Source organism: Anguilla rostrata, chromosome 17 (genome assembly GCF_018555375.3).
Source record: "Anguilla rostrata isolate EN2019 chromosome 17, ASM1855537v3, whole genome shotgun sequence".
NCBI classification, from domain to species: Eukaryota; Metazoa; Chordata; class Actinopteri; order Anguilliformes; family Anguillidae; genus Anguilla; species Anguilla rostrata.
Genome location: NC_057949.1, coordinates 18,259,352 through 18,286,500, shown reverse-complemented (window position 1 = coordinate 18,286,500; position 27,149 = coordinate 18,259,352). Strand labels below are relative to the sequence as shown.

At 46.6% G+C, this 27,149-nt stretch overlaps 3 protein-coding genes across 6 annotated transcripts; all 3 read left to right on the top strand.

Moving 5' to 3' along the window:
- Positions 1-136: 136 nt before the first annotated feature.
- Positions 137-4,254, top strand: LOC135243344 (uncharacterized). 2 transcript variants are annotated; one of them, XM_064315097.1, is made up of 2 exons: positions 137-298; positions 1,135-4,254. In XM_064315097.1, exons 1-2 carry the CDS (start codon positions 277-279, stop codon positions 3,081-3,083), a joined length of 1,971 nt encoding a protein of 656 aa, XP_064171167.1. In that variant the 5' UTR covers positions 137-276; the 3' UTR covers positions 3,084-4,254. The 2 variants fall into 2 exon arrangements, with proteins under 2 accessions (XP_064171167.1, XP_064171168.1); XM_064315098.1 differs by lacking the exon at positions 137-298 and adding an exon at positions 419-979.
- A 737-nt stretch (positions 4,255-4,991) lies between these two features.
- On the top strand, positions 4,992-22,570 carry srebf2 (sterol regulatory element binding transcription factor 2). 3 transcript variants are annotated; one of them, XM_064315096.1, is made up of 19 exons: positions 4,992-5,355; positions 8,732-9,214; positions 9,701-9,861; positions 10,196-10,342; positions 10,582-10,857; positions 11,592-11,706; positions 12,072-12,226; positions 13,441-13,678; positions 13,984-14,159; positions 14,478-14,727; positions 15,020-15,189; positions 15,381-15,552; positions 16,105-16,222; positions 16,333-16,442; positions 16,917-17,049; positions 17,468-17,639; positions 18,275-18,451; positions 19,598-19,712; positions 19,941-22,570. In XM_064315096.1, exons 1-19 carry the CDS (start codon positions 5,265-5,267, stop codon positions 20,156-20,158), a joined length of 3,477 nt encoding a protein of 1,158 aa, XP_064171166.1. In that variant the 5' UTR covers positions 4,992-5,264; the 3' UTR covers positions 20,159-22,570. The 3 variants fall into 3 exon arrangements, with proteins under 3 accessions (XP_064171166.1, XP_064171165.1, XP_064171164.1); XM_064315095.1 differs by having other exon boundaries at positions 10,196-10,348; positions 19,944-22,570; XM_064315094.1 differs by having other exon boundaries at positions 10,196-10,348.
- A 766-nt stretch (positions 22,571-23,336) lies between these two features.
- nol12 (nucleolar protein 12) lies at positions 23,337-26,748 on the top strand. The gene is made up of 6 exons (XM_064315101.1): positions 23,337-23,558; positions 23,979-24,084; positions 24,242-24,290; positions 24,578-24,720; positions 24,857-24,945; positions 26,113-26,748. The coding sequence occupies exons 1-6, from the start codon at positions 23,368-23,370 to the stop codon at positions 26,318-26,320; spliced, it is 786 nt and encodes a 261-aa protein (XP_064171171.1). The 5' UTR covers positions 23,337-23,367; the 3' UTR covers positions 26,321-26,748.
- The last annotated feature ends 401 nt before the right edge of the window (positions 26,749-27,149 follow it).

Here is a 27,149-nt window from a genome sequence, read left to right as displayed (position 1 = left end):
CTGTATGAATTGTGAAGGTTTTATTATACAGAGATCTTTCCTGGCTAGATTAGCTTATATCTACCGTCCCATGCTTCCATGTGCAGTTTATTTTACAGACGCACACTGAAAACTGACGTAAACTGAAATGGGCTATTAAGCATATATACCGTGAGATGGCAGCAAAGAACGGGAGAAGGAACAGCACCAGGTTTTTGGGCCGGGTCTGTTGTTTTTTTTTTATTCTTACAGATCCACAGGAAGTAGATGGAGAGTGTACAGTAATAAGGTGTAACAATGGCGCATTTTGCGGAGTCAGGTAATTATTAAAATTATCAAGAACTTTTCCTCCTCACATTTTAGGACAGTTTGCTTGAGTTCATGTTGCTATCCAACTAGCTAAAGGGATATAGCTAACTAGCTAGCTACAGTTACAGTTATACAACACTCCAGACAAAGCACAAGTTAGCTAACTAGCAAGCTACAATTCTAACATGCTACGAACTATAGCAGTAACTTAAATATTTAATATAAGCACGACTGAACAGAAAACGATACTTAAATTACATTTATTTTCAGATATTTACCAAACTATTGTTAAGACAGTGTGCATGCTAACTCGGTAACATGGCGTGTTTATTTAAAGATGTGACGTTTGAGATCGAACCAAACGGGAAAACAAAGTCAAACAGTACAATAAGAAGATTCCTGATTTCTCTGTGGTAACGTCAGAGCCAGCTAGCATTGATGGAAGAATTGGACCGTATTGTGTAGCGAACGTTAGCTAGTTTGTTTGGACGGAGCTGCTTGCGAGCTAATTAGGTATTCATAAAGTCGGCCATATCTCTATAAGAATAGACCTTGCCTCAACTACAGTTAAAATATCGCAGTACTTGAAGACGTAACCGTGCAGTAGCCGGCTATAATATGGTAGGGCAAAAACAGCTAGGAGTTGTGTATTTATCAGCTGCCTGACGAACGTGGAGAATCGGGAACATGGGTCCGTTTTTCTCAAGTTCTGTCTACTTTCAAAAGTACAGTTGATTTGCACAAGTTTACATACAGTGACACGCATTCTTTGAAGAAGCTTATCATTGAAATGTAATGGTTGTGTAATTCAGAGTTTTCTCTTAATATTTCCAACCCTTATTCCAGGAGGGAGACGAACGCAAGACATAAGACCAGGTGAGGATGGAAGCATCAGATCAGAGGAGAGAGAGGAGGGGAAGGGGTGGGACGAATCTTGCAGAATGTCAGAGCTCAGACTGGTGCTGATTGGCAAGACGGGCACTGGGAAGAGCGCCTCTGGCAATACCATCCTGGGCCGCACACACTTCCTGTCGGAGCTGAGCGCTAGTTCTGTGACTCGCGTTTGTGAGCAGGTGAGCATGGATGTACTGGCGGCAGAGGAGAGGAAGAGAGTTACGGTGGTGGACATGCCCGGATTTGGAGACACCCGTTTGGGCGCGGAACAGACCCGGGCGGAGATCGCCAGGTGCGTGGTTCTGACGGCCCCGGGACCCCACGCCTTCCTCTTAGTGGTCCAACTGGGCCGGTTCACGGAAGACGAAGCCAGGGTGGCTGGGGAGATGGCTCAGATTTTCGGGGAGGGGGCGTTGCGCAATCACACCGTGGTCCTTTTCACCAGAGGGGACGAGCTGGAGGGCAGAGGGATTGAGGAGTACCTGCGGGGCACCGCCCCAGAGGAACTGCGGTCGCTGCTGGAAATGTGTGGGGGCCGGTACCACGTCCTCAACAACAGAGACCCTGCTGACCGCCAGCAGGTTCAGCGGCTGCTGGAGAAGGTAGAGAGGATGCTGGAAGGCAGCGGAGGTGCTTTCTACACCAGCGACATGTTCCGAGTAGCAGAAGAAGCCATCAGGGAAGAGCAGGAGAGGATTATGAAGGAGAGAGGTGAGGAAGTCGAAGAGGAAGAGGGAGAGGAGGAAGGAGCGGTGGCCACAGAGGTGAATCTGTCCAAGCGCAGGAAGTGTGATCTCGAAGAGGAGGGTGGGGGAGCACAGAGGAAGGCAGGACCGAGGAAGCGAGACCTGGAGGGCCAACAGGACGTCCTGGGGCCCAGTGAGGACTGGAGGGTGGGGCAGTGGAGTGGAGAGGAGAGGCGTGATCCCTGGAGCTTGTTTGGGGCCCGGGGCCACGACTGGGGGGAGCGCTGGAGGAGGAGGAGAGGGGGAAACGGGAGGATGGTGAGCAGGAGACAGGCCTTCCGCTCGGCCCTCGGAAGGTTCCGGAGAGAGGCTGTCCTCTCTGAGAAAGTTCTGACCAAAGTCAAAATTCTGGTGGCTGCGGGGGCGACAGGGATGGCCGTGGGGGCGGCGTTTGGGGCGGCTGCGCCCTTAGCTGCGGCAGCTGGGGCATCTGTGGTGGGAAACGCTTTGGGGCTGGCGGCGGGACAGCTCGCAGGGGTATCCGTAGCAGGGGGGGTGGGGGTGGGTAAGGCAGTGGGGGCGATAGTGGCGGCAGCAGCAGGGAAGACTGCAGTGGCCCTGGGAGCAGCGACCGGTGGGGTGCTGGGAGGGTCGGTGGGTGCGCTAGCAGGGGCAGAGGCTAACAGCCCAGGAGAGGCAGCTGTGGAGGCACTGGCACAGGTTGGGATGATTGGGGCGACTGCAGTGGGAGTGGCAGCAGGAGTGGGGGGCGCGATGGGTGCAGGGGTGGCCCTCGGGGCCATGCTGGAGGGCACAGCTGCAGGTTCAGCAGCTCTAACAGGGGCAGAAAGTGTGGGCGGGGTGGTACACAGTGTTGGGTCTGTAGCGGTAACAGGCCCACAGGCAGCGGCCACCGGGGGCAGTGTTTCAGGGGTGCTACAAGCCACAGGGGCAGCTGCAGCAGAAGGGGTGGTAACTACTTCCCCAGTGGCTCAGACTGCCCTGGCGACTGGCGGAGGTGTGGCAGGGGCCCTGGAGACCGTGGGGGCGACTGCGCGGATAATGACAGCGGTGGCGGAGATTGGCAAGGCCGCTGCCGGCATCGCTCTGGCCGGGGGCCTGGTTGTGAAAGTGGTAAAAGAGAAAATCCGGAGTGGATCCTCTGACTCGGGCTACACGGAGAGGAAGTCTTATGAGATATACTGGAACAAGTAGATAGAGCCCAGCTACTGAACCGCATGCTGAGGGGGCACCGAAGTTAATGAGCTGTCTGACAGTCATTGTTGCCGTGATTGATATTTTTGGTTCAGAATTGCAGTGTTGATATTCATACTTCAATTAATATAGGAACGCACAGGCCATCATTTCCACCATATTTAGAGGGTTGACAGTAGAACATTCTGTCAATGAAAATTACCTCAAAGACCAGAAAGTTTACCATAATTTTCCTTAGACTGCTTTTAAGGTCTGTAAAAGCAGCAGCCTCTTGGGTCTTCATTTTCACTAAGCTGGAGCTGTGAGGTGTCATTTCAGTTTGGCCAAACATCCAGTAATGTTGTCATGTTTAGGGAGTTGCTTTATGTTATTATTTTCTCAGATGAATTTGTGCAAACTACAAATCAGTATGTCCTGATTTATTTACTGTTCTGAAGTTTCACTTTAGTGCAAACACACAGCCAAATGCATCATTGAGTTGGAGTTTTTGTAAAATGAGTTGTGACCTAAATAACTGTTGAGCTTTAGGTAAAACAGACAATCTATCCCTTTAAATCCAACATTTCATTTTTTCAGACGTCGGATTTATACTGGTAAATATGTTACGGCATGTTCTATTCTAGTCACCTGCAGTTGTAAGTTAGAACGGTTGATTATAAATCTTTAACATTTCAGATGGTTTTATTCTTATTTTGCTCTCTCTCCTTTTGGAAACCCATGTGTAAAGTGAATGAATGAAATAAAATTGACCAAGATTGATCAGTCAGGTCATTAATATGATACAGTGCGCAAAGCAGTATATGGTAAATGGACTGCATTTATATAGCGCTTTTATCCAAAGCACTTTACAATAGATGCTTCTCATTCACCAGAGCAGTTAGGGGTTAGGTGTCTTACTCAAGGACACTTTGACACGCCCAGGGTGGGGATCGAACCGGCAACTGCCAGACAACCGCTCTTACCTCCTGAGCTATGTCACCCCCACAGTATGTTATTCATGCCTTGCTTTTGCTGTTAATATGGTTACAAAATTGATTATTGTGATTTGGTTTTAACTGTCCTTTACAGTTATCTGTTTAAACAAATGTGCCTTTTTGCAAAGAAATGCAATGTTGATGTGTCACTAAATCTTCCTACTGAACTGTGTGAAATAAATATATGATTTTGAAAATATGCATCTTTTTTTATCTGAATGAGTGAGGCTAGAGAATGTGAAGGAGCAAAAAGACACAGATTTGTGTGCAGATTTATCATTAAATAATGAACGTTGTGTATTGGCACTGATAATGACTCGCTGTGCTTATGAAAATACAAATGTGGCACAATCATGATATACATCCCAAAATTGATTTAATATTAATAATGTAAACCGTGCACTGATTATCACAATTTTTTTCATGGTGTTGTTTATAATACTGGGTCATCCTAAATTGTTTTACACGGCACAAAGAATGGCATAATTTCTCAGTGTAAATACGTGAAACGTGACATTGCTAGATTTCTGGACATACAAACATACGAACAAGCAAACGATGACCACCCGTGCTGGATTATGTAAGTTGCAGGTAAGGAAATGAAAAGGGGAAACCTCGCCTATTAAATAAATATACGGACATTGCTCTTGAATAATGGATAACTGTCTGCTGGATCTTGACGTGTGGTCATGAAATATTAATTTATAAATTATTTTATGAATATATTTGGGCGGGGTTTCCATTTGAGGAACCACAGCATTGCTCGGTTTTCAGTGGGCGCGGTCAATTCAAATTATTCGAAAGCTTCTGATCAGTGACGTACTATCAGACCACGCCGTAGAGAGTATTTTAATTGGTTAGTGTTGCCTGGTCTCATGACAACAACAGCCAAGATTTCACCAATCAAGAGCCGTGCTCGTTCATAGACACTGTTTGTAAATGACGTCATCTGTGGCAATCAAGATGGCTACCGTTGGCGTGTAAATGGGTCTTGTAATACAGTTAGACGCCTCGCCGAGGCATTTTAAATCTGTTTCCTCCCTTTGACAGTTTTCCACTTGATTATAACAGTAGGGGATAATCGGATAGCTAAAAGGTGCGCGAATTATTCCAGGCAGCCTAACTTACTGGAGCTCATTTTCTTCTCTTCTTGCTTGAAATCTCCAGTTAAAGCTGGGAAGCGAAGAGTCGCCGAAATTTACCTAGCATGGAGGGCGGGGAGTACATATCCTCAATGGAAAATATGGATCCGACCTTGTCAGAGCTTGGAGACGAATTTACTCTCGGTGACATCGATGGTGAGTTTTGTGAAGCACTTTGGTTAAAGTTATTTGTTGTTTCAGGGCAGATTTGTTTTGACCCATTTCCCATTTCCGCCTTGGTTGCATCCAATCGGTGTCATTTCGCGACGCATCCCCGCAGTTACCATGTGTAAAACTCCTGTAACGTTAAGTTTCTATAACTAGCTACCGTTAATAACGGGACATTAACATTGTCTAACCCAATTTTGACGTATCTGACAGAACGATTTTCGCTGGTTAAAGTTTTTTTTTTAAACTGAAGCATTAGCGACGGTGTTGGTCAATATTATTAATTAGATCCCGCTGTATCTATATTAATGAAACCGTGTTCGGTTGTAGCTTTGTGGCTAGCGAATCAATACTCGCAAGATCAGTTGACTAGTTAGCTTACTAGCTAGCCGACGAATCGGTCAGTGCCATTGAAATGGACGGATAGGTAGTGGGGTATCATGTTAACAATGACACTGATGTTTTGTCTAAGACCCAGGCTCTTTAGGTTGTTCATTAGATGTGTGCAATATTTAGCCAAGATAATTTCATTGTGGAGTTATGGGTAAAAGCTGTTATTTAATTTTAAAGGGATAAACTCATCAGCACGATGTTTTTAATTGTCTTAATGTTTATTTTGTGTGTTATTTCCTTAAAACTGTTCCAAATAAAACTTCCAAAAGCATCTTAATTTTGTCACTTGTAGGCTACTTAAAATGATGTAGCAAAATGATATTGAGCAGAAATGCGTAAAATGCGCTAAAACTCAGACTTGGTGTTATGGTGTCATTAATATCGTAATAACACTATTTCTTATTTTACACGTATGTTTCGGTCATGATTTGCTTTGTCCTCAGTGCAGTGCGTGCTCACTAGTTTTAATTGCATTTTTGTATAGAATGAATGCGTTTCTCAGCAGTTTTTCTTCATCAATATGTGTTGCTGGTTGCGCTTTGTGTTCTGTGTATTGCGCATTTCTGTCATTTGTTTTTTGCTTTTCAAGCTGTAAATTGCATTAGTAGGATTTGTCAACGAATTCCGAAAAAATAGAGACTGACTAATCCCGACCCTCTCTCTCCATCCGGTCTCCCTGTTCGGAACCTGTCTGCATCGCAAATCGTTCTGCCTCAGAGTTCAGAGTTTGGTCACAGCACGCAAGATAAACATCAGTTTGCGTCGCTCCTTATCAAACAAGAGTTTAACCGAAAGGATATGCTTTGCTCTTGGAGCTGTCAGGCGCATATTCCAATTAGCTGGAATTTCAGAGAATGGAATATCATCGTGTTGATCTGCTGTTATGCGAAATAAAGGCACCACAGAGCTCTGAAGTATCTATCCTGTAGCCATGTTATGTAATTCCTTTGTGTGTCAAAAGTTAAGAATGTGAAAAGCAACTAATCGAACAGTCTTGGCACATTTTGCTTATGTGAAAAAGTCGATCAAAAAGCACAAACCATTTTGTGTTGTTAGTAGGCTATACAGAAGAAGTCCATGGGCTACGCAGAGGTGCAATTATATAAAATAAGTAAAGATGAGAGGACAAGACGTGAAAAGTGCTCACTGATGGGGTGTTGGTTTTAACCGAAGTCTATTTGCTCTTTCTTCAGCTTTTAGCCGCATATTAACAGTGAGAAACTTTATACACAAAGGTCATACGCCAAAAATCAAAAGCAGTTATAGTCTGCAAATGTAAAATATGAAACAACGCTAAGGTTATAGGCAAGCATACACGGCGTTTTACAAATATTATTGCTAATGGTGTTTACACGAGCTGGGGCTACAATGTGTTTACACAGTTATTTCAGTGTTTCGATTCCTGGTGGAATTTCCCACTTGCGGTTACATAACGCAGTCTCCATAGTTCTATACCCCGGGAAACGGACTCACGAGACCAGAGACTGTAAAAAAAATACCCGAGACACATTTTCTGCGGGTGCTGGTCTGTTATTCCAATGAGTAGCGTTTGCTGCGTGTGTCATTGTGGTACGATGAAACACCGTAGGGGAGGAAGTTACCTTGAACAAAAATGTCCAAACACCTCTAAGGCGTCTGTCACAAAAAATGCAAGATTCTTGCCTGGGAACATTTTTTGTGACTAAGTTGCGAACGGGGAAGCATATTCTTTCCTCCTTGGGATGCCAGAATGATAACGCTGTACCTGCTCTGTTCAAGGTTGTGCCCACGCGTTCAAGGCCGCTGTTTTCATTGACAAAGTGGAGATAATGATGGCGGTACTGTCGCTTTATCTGTGTGGCTCAGGCCATACGTTTTCGGCCCCCTAGCCTAGATCTAGCGAACCCAAGAGTTCGTGAGATAAAACTTGTAGAACTTAGAAGTGCAGCGAGGACTTGACAAAATGGCTCTCTTGTCCGTTTGTAAATTTAAAGATTGCAAAGTAGCGATATTTTGCTAGTCTTGTTAGTGCATGAATACATTTGTACCATAATAAATGATGGTTATCGAGTGTACTTTATTAAATGTTTTGGCTCGGCCAAATTATTTCTTACCTTAAATCTGACTTGCATTAAAGGTGGTCTAGCCATGTTAGCCTGCTTTGATGGTGACTGTTGAAGCCACCCAATTTGTCAACTGATCAGAGATGAATACTCAGATTTTGCTGAAAGAAAAAGGGCAAGAAAGTAGGACCTAACGAGATATGAAATCTCGGTCTATCACGCAAACTCTGACACAGCCTGTTTTGAATGTGATGTAGGTGTTGAAACATTTCTTTCAGCTTGGAAGCAAAGGCAACAGTAGTGATATTGACTGATCAGAGAAGCAAGGCCTCTAGTCAGAGCGTGTCTTCAAAATGCAGCAGTGAAGTCCTTCATTGGTACTGACAGACTTGTTAATTTTTCATTCTCTCTGTATACCACTATTGGTTTCTTCTTGCCTTTAGCGAATGCTGCATAGCTGTGCAGAATTGTATGCCCCGTCCCTGTTTTGGCAGGCTGCCATTACAGTAGTTAGGACGCTGTTATAAACCTTGCCTTTTTGCCCTCTTTACAGTAATCTCCTCCTGCCAATAAAACGTGCCTCAGCGTCTTTCCCCTCAGTTTCTAGCAGTGTCAGGGTTCATATACTGTAAATTCCTTTTTTCCACTGTTGGCCTTGCAGTGAGCACACTAGCTGAAGGCCACTGTGCTCTTGGGTGTGTTAATTATCTGTAGGTCAGTCAAGATACACGTTTTTTATAACCAAGGGTATGTGGTTCACAGTCCTTCCCTCATACGTGTACAGTTCCTCTCGCCAAAGTATTTAGCATGTATCCTAGTGGATTATGTACTCTTAGGTCGTGACACATGCTACAAAGTCATTGGACACTGGCCAATGGGAGTGAGCCATAACATCCCAGATTGACACCATCATCATGGTCTCCCAACAGAGATGCTCCAGTTTGTCAGTAACCAAGTGGGTGAATTCCCCGACCTGTTTGAAGACCAAATGGCCCAGGGGTCTCTCCAGAGCGCTGCTGGGGGTGCACCTCGTCCGACCCCTCAGGTACCCCAGACTGTCGCCCTCGCCCCAGCAGCTGCACCTGCTGCTCAGTCCCTGCCCCTCACCCCTCCCCAAACCCCCGCCCAGACCACGCCCCAGCTGCGGTCCCCTCCCCTGCTCCAGCCACGCCCTGCGCCAGCCCAGCAGATCCAGCCCACCCAGACCCTGCAGGTCCAGACCCAGGCTGTCCCGATGCAGACCCAGGCTGTCCCAGTCCAGGCCCAGGCCCTCACCGTTCAGACCCAGAGCTTCCCGGTCCAGACCCAGGCCCAGACTGTGATGTTCGCCCCAACCCTCACCACCGCCTCCCCGTCCCGCTTCATCCAGAACCAGGTCATCTGTCACCAGAGTCCCACCACCAGCTTCCAGGGTGAGCGACCCATGGCACCATGTCTCTGCAGTGCTCGTTTAAGACACTCAATCTTATATTTTTCATTTGTTACATTTTTTACCGTATTTATTTATAATGGAGAGTGTTCTTGGGTTGGTAGAGACGTTCAGTCTTTGTAGTATATACACTGTTGTTTATTTGTTCTTAAAGGGGACCTGCACGTTCTGATGCTTCACAATATCTCTACATGCATACCTTTGTTAAAATATAACTAGGACCATAGCAGTATGCAGCTTTGCTTAATTTCCCTTTTAAAATTAAGCGTTTAATTCTTTTTTGTGTTTTCTGAATTGTAATGTTGCATGATAGATAAAAAAGTAGTGATTAGTGTTTGATTAATAATCTCTGCTTCGGCAACCACCAGCAGAACCGAGATCAGCTTTGATCCTCACATCAACCATTATGTTAAAGCGATTAAACTTTCTGTATGCTGTGGTAACACCCCTACCTCCCCTCTTCCCACAGTCCTGCAGCCACAGATGCAGAGCATTATGACATCGCCACAAGTTCAGCCAATGACAATACAGCACCAGCGTGTTCTGACACCAGCGGGCCAGACTATACAGACGCTATCAACGCCCTCTGCTGTACATACAGTGTCACCGCAGATGCAACAGGTCCAGCAGGTGAAGCATTTTCTTTCAGCAGGGCTGAAACTCAAGGCTGCGTCTGTTCATTTGTGACACATTTGGTTATTGTTTTTCACGACTGTGTTTCATTTTCAAACACATATGGATTTTCTGCAAATGAATGTGTTTGTTCAATTTCTTTAGTGCCAGGCTGATATGTTCATCAGCCAGAGTGCATCTCCGTATCTGAGTGTTAATATGCACATTGATTTACTCCTATGTAAACCCTGGGCATTGTAGTGACATTTTCTGTAAGTGTCCCCCTCTGTAATCATAATTACTGTCTCTGTGTGTCTCTCTCTGTCTGTGTGTGTGTCTCTCTGTCTCTCAGGTCCTTGTCCACCAGCCCCAGATTTTGAAGACTGATTCATTGGTGCTGACAACTCTGAAGCCAGATGGGACTCAGGTTCTGTCCACGATGCAGAACCCAGCCAGCATCACCACGCTGACCACGCCCATCCAGACCACCGCCCTACAGGTGCCGGTATGACCTTGTTTTCGTCTGTCTGTCTGTCTGTCTGTCTGTTGGTCCGTCTGTCTGTCTGTCTGTCTGTCAGTTGGTCTGTTTGTTTCCACTGGTGCTTTTCCCTGCCTTGTTTCCCACTCTGGCTTCCTCCTACAGTCTTAATAATGTTTAATCACTTTCATAACTCAGTCTTTGCCTTAATATGGCACTAAATCGTGAATTAACTCCCTATTGCCCTTAATTTTGCTCAGACTCTGATGGGCGGAAACATTCTCACCACTGTACCTGTCATGATGGGAGGCGGAGACAAGCTGCCCATCAAACAGCTGTCATCAGGGGTGTCCCACAGCATGGGTAACAGCAGAGCGGGCCTGGACCAGGGGTTAGGAGTGGGGATGGGTCCCGGGACGGGCATGAAGGAAGGAGAGAGGAGAACCACCCACAACATCATTGAAAAGAGATACCGCTCCTCCATCAACGACAAGATCCTGGAGCTCAGGGACCTGGTGATGGGCAACGACGCCAAGGTGGGTCTCACTTAGGGAGTGGGGGGCTGGTGACAGTACTGGGACCGTCACTTTAAAGGGGTTGTTCACCTGCTGTGGTCTACAGCTTGTACAGTGTCGCTGTGTTTCCGGAGTCTGTACATATGAACACACTTTATTTTATTGCATTTATTCAAACATAAAAATCCATATTCTTATCATACTGGTACTCCTTTCCTGGAGGGCAGTGGTCTAAGGTTGCATGTTCTGTAGGAAATCGTCTGAAATAAAAATAAGGTGAACATAATTTTTTGAAGAATGATCAGGTAGCATACACATGTATAAACTCATACCATCACTCTACAAGTGGCTTTGGAGTTACGTGAAGTGCATTTCTTCCTTTAGAACATGAACCCCCCCAAACGCACCTATACCAGCCATGGTAGGGCCAACAGGTCATCAGAAACCTCTGTAAATACACTGACCTGTTTGAACCATTTGGTAGCTAAGGCAGCCATTTTGGATCTGAGATCTGACCTGCTGAACTAATTGGTACCTTTGCATTGTTAGTAAAGTGGGTTGAATCAGACTGGGTTGAATGATGAAGTGAGAATAGATAAATATTAGTTTTCTGTGTTAATCATGCCAAATACAATCATTATGATGTGTATCAATTATGCAGGTATTGTGAGATTGGATTAAGAAGATTATGCCCTGTGAATAGTTGTGTGTTTTTGGTGCTGTACGTTGACATACGCCCCTGTATCATTGTCTAGATGCACAAGTCGGGAGTGTTGCGAAAGGCTATCGACTACATCAAGTATCTGCAGCAGGTCAACCACAAACTGCGGCAGGAGAACCTGACCCTGAAGATGTCCAACCAGAAGAACAGTATGTTACATTTGTGAGACCTGGAATGTCGACCCTAATCGTCTACATATCCATCCTAAGCTAGGCTTTGTGACATCACTGCTGAAAGAAAGGAAGATAATATTGAGACGAGATGACAGAAATATTTAAATTACCGGAGACTTGTTCATTATTGAAGGCCAAACTTGAGCCCAGCCTGGCCAGGTCTCCCTTGGAAGAAAGATTATTTTTCTCAGTGGGTCTTTCAGCTACCGGGAAGGTTATATAAATAAATGTAAAAATTTGAATAGGGAGACAGGCTTGGTGTATAAGGTTAGAAGGAACTGAAAGTATAACCCATCCTGTCAGAATGCAGGCAGTGCTCACCTCTCGCTTTTCTCTGTCAGAGTCGGTCTGTCTGACGGATGACTCCGTGGAGATGAAGCCCGAGGTGGTGATGATGTCTCCCCCAGCGTCGGACTCGGGTTCCGGCTCCCCCCACCAATTCTCCCCATACTGCATCGACTCGGAACCCGCCAGCCCCTTACTAGAGCACGAGCAGGTACGGAACCGCGTACACCCGCTATACGTACACCCGCTATACGTACACCCGCTATGCATACACCCGCTACGCATACACCCGCTACGCATACACCCGCTATGCGTACACCCGCTATACGTACACCCGCTATACGTACACCCGCTATGCATACACCCGCTACGCGTACACCCGCTACGCATACACCCGCTATACGTACACCCGCTACGCATACACCCGCTGTACGTACACCCGCAGCATACCTGCATGCGTACACCCGCTTACGCATCACCCGCTATGCATACACCCGCTACGCATACACCCGCTATACGTACACCCGCTACGCATACACCCGCTATACGTACACCCGCTATGCATACACCCGCTACGCATACACCCGCTACGCATACACCCGCTATACGTACACCCGCTACGCATACACCCGCTGTACGTACACCCGCTACGCATACACCCGCTATACGTACACCCGCTATGCATACACCCGCTACGCATACACCCGCTATACGTACACCCGCTACGCATACACCCGCTGTACGTACACCCGCTACGCATACACCCGCTATACGTACACCCGCTAGCATACACCCGCTACCATACACCCGCTATACGTACACCCGCTACGCATACACCCGCTATAACTGTACACCCGCTACGCATACACCCGCTATCAACCCCTACGCATACACCCGCTACGTCACTAGCACCCGCTACGTACACGCTACTACACCGCTACGCATACACCCGCTTCGACTAGCATACACCCGCTAGTACACCGTTACACCCGCCTAGTACGACACCGCTATCGCACATACACCCGCTATACGTACACCAGAATATGCAAAAAGCATTTTGCAGCTTATATTTATATATAAATAATAATGGATGCAAAATGGCCAAAGGACTTTTAGATTTCCAAAAATAAAAGCTTGCATTACGAAAAAGAACTAGAGTAACTGCTTGTTTTTATAAATGCTTCACTTTTTAAAAGTTTTTTTAAAAATGTATTTATTTTTACAACAAATGAGTTTCAGGAGTAGTTCAAAGTCATTGACCTGCTTAGCTCTCCTGGTATGTGCTCAGAGCCACTCTGGCTGGCTGGAGCTGCCTCTGATAAGCTGAGTGCAGTAAAGTAACTGACTGATAAAAGCAGGGCAGTCGGTGTATTGATGCTGAAATGGCTGCTGAAAGCTGTGGTGTCTGGCCTGTCTCTCTCTCAGGTGAAGAGCGAGCCGAACTCGCCCTCCTCCGTCGGAGTGATGGACCGCTCCCGTCTCCTCCTCTGCGCCCTTACCTTCCTCTGCCTCTCCCTCAACCCCCTGCCCTCGCTCCTGGGGTCCGAGGCCCGGGGCGGGGTGTCCGATGCCCGCGGGGCGGGGCCCGGCTGGGTGGCCGCGGGAGGAGGGCACGGGCCCACCAGGTCCCTGTTCGGCCTGCCCAGTCAAACCCAGAACTTTGGTGAGTTTCCATTTCCCACATGGCGGGCTCAGGCTTGTGAGTGAGGAGGCAGAGCTCAGCTGTGAAGATGATGCTTCTGTCAGGTTGTCTGGTTGTGTGAAAAGGGCCAGTTGGCTGTGGGGGGTGTTCTGTCACTTCCTTTCCATGCTGGGGGGGAAAAATGAACCGTGATGATAAACACAAACTGTATGCTCATTGGTCTCTCTTCCTCCAACCCTCTTTTTCTCTTTCTCCCTCCCTCCCTTTCTCCCTCTCTCTTCCTCCCCTTCCCCCTCCCCCCTCTCTCTCTCTCCCCACCCCTGCAGCTGGATGGCTGTGGTGCCTGTTGCCCTGGGTGAGTGTGTGGGTATTGAGCGGCGTGGGGGCCGTGTGGGGGTGCGTCAGAGTGCTGTACCTCTGGGAGCCCATCACCCCCCTCCACTCCCCCAAATCCGTCTGCTTCTGGAGACACCGGAAGCAAGCAGACCTCCACTTGCACAGGGTGAGCCTTCTTCTCGTTCCTCCGTCTCCTCTCTTTCAGCTTTAGTTTTTGTCTTGCACCACATCTTGTGTTTATTTTTCGGAGCACTGGTAGCCATGCATTTATGTCCTGTTTTGCTTAACAACCAATCAGAATGGTTCCACTGGAATGAAAACATTAAGCATGGGTGGCAGTATAAATATGACATCACCTTGCTTTTTAAGGGGTGCAGAGGGATTTGTGGGTGTTTATGCGGGCCTTTCTCTCCCCGTTTGGTCTTGGGATTTGAGGATGCCGTGTTTAGAGGAGTAAGGCAGAGGTCTCTCCTGTCCTCCTCAGGGTGATTACGCCGCTGCAGACGCCAGCCTGCAGACCTGCCTGTCTGTCTTGTCCCGGGCCCTGCCGACCTCCGGTCTGGACCTGGCCTGCTCGCTGTCCTGGAACGTGATTCGCTACTGCTTGCATCGGCCCACCCCGCTGGGCTGGCTGGTGCGCCAGATTGGAGGGAGGCACAAGGGGGAGGAGTCTCGGACCAGCGCCCGAGACGCAGCGCTGGTCTACCACCGCCTGAGTCAGCTGCAGCTCACCGGTAAGATCATCGCCGCGATCCGCTGGTGCACCATGGGACTTTCTCTGGGGAAGAAAATTAACTGCACTAATTCCAGAGAAAATGGAAGTGTGTGATAATTAGCTGAGTTTCATAGGTAAAGATGTGTAGCAGATGTACAAAACAGTTATGAGATGTACTGCATTCACAACATTATGGCTCATTTCCAACTGTGTGTATGTGTGTGTGTGCTTGTGTGTGCGCATGTATGTGTGTGTGCGCGTGTATCCGCGTGCGTGTGCGTGTGTGTGTGCGTGTGTTTGTGCGTGTGCAGGGAAGCTGGCTCAGCGCAGCAGTCTGTGGGGCCTGTCTCTGTCTCTCAGTGCGGTGAATCTAAGCGAGAGCGCTCAGGGGAAGATGGCCCCGGCCCAGCAGGCCGAGATCTACGTCACTGCGGCAACGGCACTCAGGGTCCTGCTCGGACACCACCTGTCCTGTCTGCCTGTGAGTCTTCAGTTTAGAACCTCCTGAATATCATTCTCTCCCGCTCTGTCTGTCTCTATTTTTTTTCTCTTGTGTGACTTGCTGATTGTAAGCTTCTGGGGAGAGTGTATAGCAGTGTGTAGTGGCGTCACCCATTTTCAGTTAGTTTCAGTTGGAATTTATTAACTTTATTAACTCTCTCTCCCTCTCAGGGATACCTGTTGAGCTGTGCCGAAGGCGTGGCCTGTCAGTCAGATTCCAGGCCGCTCCCTGAATGGCTGCGCTGGCTCTTCACCCCACTGGGCAGACAGTTCTTCTTGAGCTGTGATTGGTCTGTGAATTCTGAGAGTCGAGAAGGGGTGTACACTTCCCAACGAGATCCAGGTGCTTTACTGTCTCACACATCCCACTCGGGGGAAGTTTTGGAGGGAATTTTACTCAGTTAGGTCCTGAATGCTAACAGTCCTGTGTAGCCTGCATCAGCCACCTCAGTTAGGTCCTGAATGCTAACAGTCCTTTGTAGCCTGCATTAGCCACCTCAGTAGGGTCCTGAATGCTAACTGTCCTTTGTAGCCTGCATTAACCACCTCAGTAGGGTCCTGAATGCTAACTGTCCTTTGTAGCCTGCATTAGCCACCTCAGTTAGGTCCTGAATGCTAACAGTCCTTTGTAGCCTACATTAGCTAGCTCAGTAGGGTCCTGAATGCTAACAGTCCTTTGTAGCCTGCATTAGCCACCTCAGTTAGGTCCTGAATGCTAACTGTCCTTTATTGCCTGCATTAGCCACCTCAGTAGGGTCCTGAATGCTAACTGTCCTTTGTTGCCTGCATTAGCCACCTCAGTTAGGTCCTGAATGCTAACAGTTCTTTGTAGCCTGCATTAGCCACCTCAGTAGGGTCTTGAATGCTAACTGTCCGGTGCGGCCTGTGTTCACAGCGGACCCCATCTCCCAGCTGCATCGCTGTTTCTGTGAGAAGCTACTGGAGAGAGCCGTGCATTCCCTCATACAACCACACTCTAACGCAGGCACCAGCAAGCGCAGGGATGACAACGGGTAACATTCCCGTTCTGTGTGTGTGTGTGTTCATATATATATATATATATATATATATATATATATGCATACATACTGTATGAGTGTTTATTGCCTCCTCTGTCTTGCAGGGAGTTCGCCAGTGCATTGGAGTACCTCCAGCTGCTGAACAGCTGTACTGAAGAGCCGCCCACCCCCACACCCCCTTTCCCTCCCCCGCCCAGTCACAACGCCAGGCCAGGTACCCACCCCCTCAAGCTCCGCCCACGGCAGAGCTCACAAGCAGTAGTGCCTGAGACTCTCAGTCACCCTCCCATCTGTATTTATCATTCTGAATGGCCTTTGAGCACTTCAGCAAGATGGGTGGCAAGGAAGTGCAGAACAGATGCCACGTTTGTGTTTGCATTTGTGACCGTCTGTTTGTAAATTATGAGCCGTCATGCTATAATATATCTGTCCTCCAAAGAGGGGCCAGCAAGTGGGGGGAATAGAAAAAAGAATGTAAAAGGAAACATTAGGGATGGATTTATTTGCAGTGTTTAGGGCACTGTATGTGTGTCTCTGTCATAAATGCATGATTCTTGGGTATTTATAGGGTTTCGTTTGAAATGCATACAGTCCATTTAAACCAGTCAGTCGCAGTTGAATGTACACATGCTCACCTGCACTTGCTCACACTCACAGCTCTTCCTCTATTTGCCCCTGTCATCATCAGTGGGAGACCCTGTGTGTCGCTGGTGGGCGTTGGTCCTGAAGGCAGCTGCCCATTGGCTGCAGGGTGATGATGCGGTGGTGAGGTCACTGCTGGCCGAGGCAGAGCGCATGCCCAGAGCCCTGCACACACTCGAGTCAGTACCTAACTGCTCCTAACTGTTTCCTGTGGCATGAATGGGGTGTGCGTAGTGTGTGTGTTTACTGTGTGTATTGTGCGTGTACAGTGTGTACTGTGTGTGGTGTGTACAGTGTGTACTGCATGTGTACAATGAATTGTGTGTGTACAGTGTGTATTGTGTGCAGTGTACTGTGTGTGTAGTGTATTATGCAGTGTACTGTGTCTGTAGAGTGTATTGTGCAGTGTGTATTGTGTGTACAGTGTGTGTAGTGTGTACAGTATTTATTGCATGTGTAGAGTGTATTGTTTGTGTACAGTGTGTATTGTGTGCAGTGTACAGTGTATGTAATGTGTAGAGTGTGTAGTGCATGTGTAGAGTGTGTACAATGTGTGTACGGCAGAAGCAGTGACTCCTCTCCTGTCCTGTGCTGCAGTCACCCCCTGCCGAAGGCTGTGTCCCTGCTGTGCAAGGCCGTGCAGCTGAGTCTGACCTCCCAAAAGGGGGAGGGGACGCTGTCCTGCCAGGCACACTGTGAGCGGGCCAGCAGCTACCTGAACACCAGCATCTCCCTGCCCCTCGCCCCGCCCTCTAACTGGCTCAACAAGGTACATGCCCACTTCTGCGCCACACTCTGAACACACCTCTCTCGCATGCAACACGTGTGTGTGTGTGTGTGTGTGTGTGTGTGCATGTGTGTGCAGTCTGGAGTGTGTGTGGTCTGGAGGGGGAGGGGTGTGTGTAGTCTGGAGGTGAGTGTGTGTGTGTGTGTGTGTAAAAGTAAAGTAAGTACATGTGTGTGCAGTCTGGAGTGTGTGTGTGCGTGGTCTTGAGGGGGAGGGGTGTGTTTGTGTAGTCTGGAGGTGTGTGTGTGTGTGTGTGTGTGTGTGTGCAGTCCATAGGTGGGGGGGTGTGTGTGCAGTCCGGAGGTGGGGGGTGTGTGCGGTTGGTCCTGAGGGGGAGGGGGGGTTGCTGTGGTGCATTGTCGTTGCATTGCATGACCCTCCGGCCCAGTGCAATGTGTCTGCAGTGCAGCACAGAGACCTCCCGAATCTCTGCTCGCCCATCCGCCCCTCAGCCTCCCGGCCCCTCCCCCACCCCCCACGAGCACCTCTCTGCCAGCTCAGCATCCGTCTCCGCTCCAGCGACACACACCAGTAACGGCCCTGTAACAGTGCATTGGTCCTGATGATTGAGCCTTTATTCCAGTCCCACACTCACTTTCCCTGTCTCTCGACTCAAGGGGGTAGAGCTTCTGGTGTGCGACCTCCTGCTGACCCTGAGGACCAGCCTGTGGCAGCGAGGGGGAGGGGCCAATGGGGAGCCAGGCCCTGTCCTGAGTTCTCAGCTGGCCGGATTCCAGAGGGACCTGAGCTCTCTGCGCAGGATAGGACAGTGCTACAGGCAGGCTCAGCACAAGGTCACCCTCCAATACTCTTACAGTTATTATTTATAATTCACAATGCAGCATGTCTATGTTCCTTTAAAAAAATGTGGGTTACCATGAATTAAACCTGAGCTACATCTCAAAAACAAATGTAAATAATATGAAGGTTTTCTCTAAGCGATGCATTATGATGGCAGGTTCCTCTCAGTGCAGTGTGTAGTATGGTGGGATGTTTCTATCAGTGCAGTGTGTAGTATGAGGGGAGGTTTCTATCAGTGCAGTGTGTACTATCGGGGGAGGTTTCTATCAGTGCAGTGTGTAGTATGGCGGGAGGTTTCTATCAGTGCAGTATGTAGTATGAGGGCAGGTTTCTATCAGTGCAGTATGTAGTATGGTGGGAGGTTTCTATCAGTGCAGTATGTAGTATGAGGGCAGGTTTCTATCAGTGCAGTGTGTAGTATGGTGGGAGGTTTCTCTCAGTGCAGTGTGTAGTATGAGGGGAGGTTTCTATCAGTGCAGTGTGTAGTATGAGGGGAGGTTTCTATCAGTGCAGTGTGTAGTATGAGGGGAGGTTTCTATCAGTGCAGTGTGTAGTATGGTGGGAGGTTTCTCTCAGTGCAGTGTGTAGTATGAGGGGAGGTTTCTATCAGTGCAGTTATGTACTATGAGGGAGGTTTCTGATCAGTGCAATGTTAGTATGGTGGGAGGTTTCTCTCAGTGCAGTGTGTAGTATGAGGGGAGGTTTCTATCAGTGCAGTATGTAGTATGAGGGCAGGTTTCTATCAGTGCAGTGTGTAGTATGAGGGGAGGTTTCTCTCAGTGCAGTGTGTAGTATGAGGGGAGGTTTCTATCAGTGCAGTATGTACTATGAGGGGAGGTTTCTATCAGTGCAGTGTGTAGTATGGCGGGAGGTTTCTCTCAGTTCAGTGTGTAGTATGAGGGCAGGTTTCTATCAGTGCAGTGTGTAGTATGAGGGGAGGTTTCTATCAGTGCAGTGTGTAGTATGAGGGGAGGTTTCTATCAGTGCAGTGTGTAGTATGAGGGCAGGTTTCTATCAGTGCAGTGCGTAGTATGGGAGGGTGGCAGTGGTTGTAACAGACTGCCTGAACACCAGAAACGTAATGTCCAGGTAAGATAGAGCTCCGGTGAGTCTGACCCTGCTTCACCTGCCTCTTTCAGGTGTTCTTGCATGAGACCACGGTGAGGCTGATGGCGGGGGCCAGCCCCACCCGCACTCACCAGCTGCTGGAGCACAGCCTGAGACGTCGCAGTCACAACCCGGAATCTTCCGCAGGTAGGACCCAGAGACCCATTCTGGCGGAGGAGGGTAACTGCACTGTGTTGCGTGTTGTGTTTAATTTACATTCAGAGAATTACAATGTGTATGAACCTGAGTTAAGTGTCTGCATCTCTCTCACTTTTCATACCCCATTTGTCGCTATACCTCCTCCTCAAACTTTGCTGTCTGTCCTCTCCCAAACCGCTCCTCTCTGTCCCATTGTGCTTGCCCTGAACCCTTCAGAAGGGGAGTGCCTGCTGGGAGAGAGGGAGAGGGCTCACGCCATCCTGCTGGCCTGCCGACACCTGCCCCTGCCCCTGCTGACCCCTCCAGGGCACCGCGCCCGCTTGCTGGCAGAGGCCAAGCGCACGCTGGAGCGGGTGGGCGACCGGCGCTCTGTACAGGACTGCCAACAGATCCTGCTCCGGCTGAGTGGAGGAACCACCATCGCAGCCTCCTGAGGAAATGCACACAGTCTACGCACACTTTACACACACTTTATACATAGCCTACACATAGCCTCCTCCCAGACTACACCCAGCGTTCACATAGCCTACACCTACCTTACACATAGCCTACACCCATCTTACACATAGCCTACACCCAGTCTACACATAGTCCAGATCAGCTGAGCTAAATATGACCATACGTGTATACATCCCCACCCATGTACAGGTACACCTCCATAATGTGCATGGCCTCCTCCATGCACTGATATGCACACACATACACACGCACACGCACACACCCATACAGACTGCGTTAATGATACACAGACTGGGCCTCAGTTCACAAACCATGACTGCAGACATGTTTCATACACACTGGAGTGACTGGGAAAGTGATGTAGAAAAGTGAGACCGTGCTTGGATAGGCTATAAGGCAGATTGGGTGAGCAGGCAGACCAGTAGATGCTATATGCTAATAGATTATGTACATGCACTAGACACGTGCAGATATGCACATACATTTGCATCACGCAGGTGTTAACAGGAACAAAGTCAGTCTGTGCTGACGTCTTTGTTTGTTTTTGTCATTGGTGATAGAATGACTCCTGCAGTCACTCACAGTTTGTGTGTGTGTGTACGTGTGCTTAAAAGAGAGAGAAATGTTTGTTTTTTAAAGTGTTTGTATGCATTTGACATCACACTGCAGCTAAACAGGGAATATCCATTACAGGAAGTAATGCAGGAGGCAATTGGAGCGCTTTGGTGCAGTAAGACTTGATGCTGACCCTTTAGCATTTATGATGCAATGTTTATTACTGATTGCAAAAATTCCTCCCCAGGCTAATTTCTCTTAGTTGAGCAGTAGCAGTATGTACCTACCTCATTGACTGTACAGTGCTGGTTTACTGTATCACAGTACAATACTGCATCAACAGGAAATAGAATAGTACAGTGTAAATGGACTGTACCTAAATGCAATGCTCATTGAATAGCATGGTGTAATACTGTTGAAGTTGCACTGCAAAATGCTCATTTTGATTCCATTCGCAGTTGCTTTAGACCAGGGGTAACCAACCCTGTTCCTGGAGATCTACAATCTTGTAGGTTTTCACTCTAACCTTAACAATGCACACCATTCAACAGCTGAAGATCATGTTTCTAATTATTAGAATCAGGTGTGTTAAATTGGGGCTTAAATGAAAACATACAAGAATGGTAGATCTCCAGGAACATGGTTGGTTACCACTGCTTTAGATACACAACCAGACAGCACGTGATTTGTATATAATTGTACAGAACAGTGTAGATTGAAGTCTTAAAACACGGGAAAAGAAAGCAAGATGTTCTCACAATAGAGACAATATAGGGGAAAACATGAGAATCCCCCAAAAAACCCTCCAAAACCAGCTAATTTTAGGGGCCAGATTACAGACAAGCTGCAGAAAACTTAGACTGGTGGGTGAGCTTTGACCATGATCGATCTTTGATCATGCGTTCTTTGACTTGAATGGTCAGAAAATACTGCCGACCAACATTTATGGGGTCCAGCCAAAACGAGTCCGCTACTTGCATTAATGGGTAGTGATAGAAAGACTTTTGATAGAGCTTGTGAGCTTTAAGGCCTTAGTTTAGATTGGATTTCCCCCCCCCCCCCCCATACTATTGTCATGCCTTCTGTAATGACAAATTATTCAAATGCTGTTGTCATTATACTTCTATCATTGTCATCTTTGTCATTTTTATTTAATAATAGTAATATTATTGTATGTGTTTTGCTCAAAGCTGATTGGTAATACTTGGTTTTGGGAAGCGAGTGATATCATTTTGTTATTAGCGTTTTATATTTTAAAGGCAACTTTACAACTCTTCGTGTCAGAAGGGAAGGGTTAGAAACAATAAAGCTGTTCTTTATTATTGAATTGATTTATTTCTTTTGAAAGGTAGTGTGTTGTCTTCACTATAAAATAAATTAGAATCACGATTTTAGATATTTTAGATTTGTTCACATGTACACTCGGACACACAAAGATTCGGTGATCAGCAGATACTGCAACGCTCTTCCAATAGCTGGTTTCCCGGAGATTTATAGGCTTGTGGCAATAAGGTAGAATGCTCATCACGCGGAACGGTCCGACGTTCCTCCACAGATATGGTAGCTTCAGCTGAAGTACTGCTGCGGAAAATTCCACTGGTGTGTCAGTTACTCCATTCACCGATACGAATCTTTTCCAACCAAAAAAAAAAAAAAAACCCTCAATACTGAGCTTGTGTTTACGCTACACAACGGTCCACTGTTGGTAGGGATTTCACTATTGCTATGTTACAATGTTTTGCATTCCCTGTATGTATGTTTTGTTTCGGGCTTGTTAATGTTCATTTTTGTTTTTGTTTTTAATAAAAGCTTATAACAGTGGGAAGCAAAAATGTGTCTTTATACATGCTTATTACACACAAACAAGTATTCAAGGCTACCTAGTTGTTAGAGTAATACGTGGTATATCGTCCTCTGGCCTTTCTGATTTTGCTGAAGGACGCAACACTCTCATAGACGTGTAATATCAGATATGGTGCTTATCTCAATTGTCTCCCCTCTGCAATTTTGTCTGTATTAATATACTGGAGCGGGACGGAAGGAGTGTGTCTCGTACGGTGCACGCGGTGTCCAAAGACGTTTGAGAAGTCTGACCACACAAAAGGTTCAAAAGACCACTGCGGTGAGATCCAATCAGGGGCTAATAAAAGAGCAATACAAAAACGCAGCCCTGGTTGTGCTGACCGCCATAGATTCCCGGCCACGTTTCCAGCATTTTAAAACCAATGAACAGTTCAGTGTTTAAGATACTGGTTTGCACAGCGAACTCCCTAGTTCAGCGCAAATTAAACCGTAACCGACATGTAGGCTAAGTTCAATGCTTAATCGGTTGCAGAGAGATATAATTATGATGTATGCAATATTGTTGACAGTAACACGAACGTGCAACCCCTACGGTTGTAACATAATTACGCCAATCATCGTGATTTCGGTATATTTTGATCAAGTTATGCAGCGGGGTTTTACCTAAATTTCATAAACCAAGAATGCATTGGAAACTGGTGAGTAACACTAGCCTGTCGTTGTTAAAAGCGCTGACAATTTTTTTTGAACTACCCCATCATTGCACTAATTCATAGCCTACATCCTTCAAGTTCTAGAGCGGAACTGAACTTGTAGCACTCAAAACATGTTTCCTAGTCGACCCACCACTTGTGGTACATACAAACAGGAAGTGAATAGTCAGTGGGTTTGTTGGCACGTGTGTGTTCAATCTTTGGCGTTTCAACCGTATTCAATGGCAAAAAAGTCTAAATTAAAGCCAGGAGGCAAAAACAAAGCCACTAAGTGTATCGTCACGTTTAATGAAACGGATCGACAGTAAGTGCGCCCTGCCGTCGTGTCGTCGATTGTCGAACTAATCGTAGTGTTTATCTGTGAATGTTGATAGCTAAATTTAGCCAGCCAGCTAGCTAGCGAACTAATGTACAGTAACTGAACTTACATAATTTGTCTACTGCTTAGCTACCGCCCTACCCACCGTTAACCCAGAAAACTACCCAAAGATTTGTACTGTATGGATAGATAGGACAGTTTTCTAACCTTATGTGTTCTAATGTTAGCGGAAGTTAGGAGCTTAAATGTGTGTCAAATAATGTGGTGATATCTGGCAAAAACCAGGTAGTTATTTTTTTTTTTTAATTATTGTTTATTTTTTGTATACAAAATGTTATATATGAGGCCTACTTACACACGCTCACAAATGAATGGTTAATCGACCGTTTCGCTCATACTCCTCAGAGAATACCTTACTGGCTTCCACAAGAGAAAGGTAGAGAGGCGGAAAGCGGCAGTGGTGGAAATTAAGAACAAACTGAAGGAGGAGCAGAAGAGAGTCCGAGAGGAGGTAAGGGTGAAATGGAGGATGGGGTGATTGGATAGGGGGGATAGTGCTCACGTACAAACACGGAGACTTGTTCAGTAGGTGAGCGGGAAAATAAAATCTGTGGTTGATGGGGGGGATTTGAGGATTGCAAAGAAAATGAATCTGTCATCTCTTCCAGAGACATAAAGAGTATATGAAGATGTTGAAGGAGCGGAAGGAGGCTCTGGGTGAGTCATAATCAAAGGATGGAACTGACGTGCAGCCAAAGGTTTTAGGAAATTACCAACTAACTGCTTACACTTGTTTAACGCTGCTGGTGTGAGGCACTCAGGTGTCAGTGTTAAACCAGCCAGCCTAGGTATCTTTGTGCTTGTCACATTGTTTATACACCTGTTTAGACACCTGTCTGGCATCTGGTGGAAACACAGCTACTAACTGTGTCAGTGGTTTTAACTCCCAGCGTGATAAATGTTGTAGTAATCATATTTCGTACACCTCTTTTGTCATGCTGAAGAAGAGGCAGATGAACTGGAGGATCTGATCACTGGCACATCGGAGTCCACACAGTATGATCATCCCAACCACACGGTCACCGTGACAACCATCAGTGACTTGGACCTTAGTGGAGCTCGTCTCCTGGGACCAGTCGCCAATCAGGTACACACACCCCCCCCCCCCCCCCCGTCCATTTTCTGAGTCAGTAATTTAAACATTTTCTGTTTGGTTCTAAAAATGGTTCTGTTTGTCAGCTCTTTAAAGAGGTTTAGAGGTGACTTTCCGGTGTGTTCTTTAGACAGAGGAGTGCGAGGATGAAACCGAGGAGCGGGAGGAGAACGTGAGCACACTACCGAAGAAAGCTGGACAGCCCATCCTTTCAAAAAAGTATGTTTTTCCTTGTTAATGGCTTAATTGTTTGGCGTCTTAACCCAACCTAATTAACCTACAGTCTACAGTGCATGTTACTCAACTGTTGATCGTGTTAGAAACATTTGAGGTGGATTGTTGAAAGGCAATGTTTATTGCGAAATTGCGAAGGAAAACACTGAGCAGTGCACAGTTCTTGCTGAGCTCACTAGCTATGTTTTAACATCGTTTGTAGGTTATTGTTCTTCACATATAGCAGCCTAGCATATGTTGTTTTTTTTGCCTCGTCATCTACACAAAAAACTTTAATTGCAATCTGTATTGTGTCGGTCCTCTTTAATTTCATACATTTAAATCTTCAAAGAACAGGGAATGTTTAACAGTAAAACTTCCACCCGCTTTCAAATATTAACTTTGTAAAAAGTGTCAAACCTACATTTTTAAATTAAAGAAATGCAATATTTAATAACTTTTCACAATGGCATTTTTGTAGCAATATTTATTCAATGTGTTTGCATTCTGTAATTGCTCCTATATGCTACTTTCCACTGGTGGTGTTGGGTGCAATAATCCCACAAAGTATTCAAATGTGATGACGTACACACAGGAACTTGCATGCCAAAATGCGGAAGAGCTAGCGCCTAAAATTCCAAAAGAAAATTTAGGTTTGATATGTTGCATGATATTGCCGTATCAGACAACGTTGTTGCTTGTATCTAGGTAGTCTTCTTTCTCAAAAATATGCAACCACTGGATCATCTTCTCAGAAGAATAAACATTCAGTGTGCTCCTAGTAATAGTATAGGTTGGAATTGTGAAAACAAACCACCAGTCACCACAGATGTCGTAAATCCTCCAAAACTGAAAAATTAAGGATGGACACTAAGTGGCCTCATTGTACTTGCATGAATTATTTAATCGTTTTTACAGGGCTAAAATTATTTTGGCATCCTGAAATTGCCGCTCACAAGGGTGACGGGGATGCGGGCGGTGCTGAATTTTCTTTTCCGCTGAAGAAGTCGTCATCTGGCAGACAAACTAACTGCCATGTTTCGTTATATGCACAATAGAACAGCATTTATAGCCTTCTCCCCGATCAGTTCTAAAAACAAAGCTCTTCATCTCTTATCTCTGCATGTTCCTGGTCCCTCCTTCCCCTGTTTATTTGGCTTGTCTCTCTGCCAGGCTCTGCTCCCTGACGGCCTCCCTGCACGCTCACACCAAACAGCGCAAGAGGAAAGGGAAGCTCTGGGAAAAGGGGCAGGAAGGACCGGGACGAGGCCGGCTGACCGACAGGAAGCCAGGTGGCACTGACAGGAAGTCCCGACTGGGGAGGACCAGCAAGAAGCAGAGACGCAGACAGACTGGCAGGAATAGACATCCCCGGGACTAGCAGAGGTGGTTGGTTTGTTGGACAGGTTTTTGGGACTCTGAATGTTTTGGTGGATTCACAGAGTAGACCCGGCCAAATTCAGAATGAGCTGTATGTTCCTGTGGATGTGAGCATCGACACCGAACTAAATATTTTAAGGGATTCTTAGAGTGGTAATCACACGGTCTGTTCTGCCCTTATGGTAACTGCAGTGACCTCACATCCAGTCATACAGAGCTTCTGATTAGCTGAGCCTTGGCCAATGGCTGACTCTCCGCTGCTGGGACACAAACCCACCAGTCAACTCCATGCCCATGTCAAGTAACCTGTGATGAGCTGCTGTCTGAGTGCTTTACTGGGTGTATGTTTGTCACATAACATTGTGTTGTATTGTACATGTACATTATTTGTGTGCCATCTAATTAAAGGACGAGTCAACTCATGGTGAACATGCATTCCAAATAAAATAGTATTTTGTCCTTTTCCTATAAAACTTAATTGTTTTCTATTTTTAAACCAAGTAATACTCAAATATCAGATCAACTCTGTCATTTACCAACTTCAGGGTTTCTTTCTTTAATTATTTTGTCCGATCACAGATTCAGAAAGATCTCTGTAGTGTCTGTGTGAGACAAGAAATCACTCCAGGTTATTTTTACTATAGGATGAAAAAAGCTTTATAAATGAGAATGTATTATTACATTTTTCATTTTATTTGGAGCACCGTCATGTTGTTTAGCTGCCTGAAATTATCTAGGAAGGCTGATTTTATTACAAAAATATGGCTTCTTTTCACATCTAATGCCATGTTTTCCAGTATTTGCATGTAAACGGGGGAGTGATTCAAACC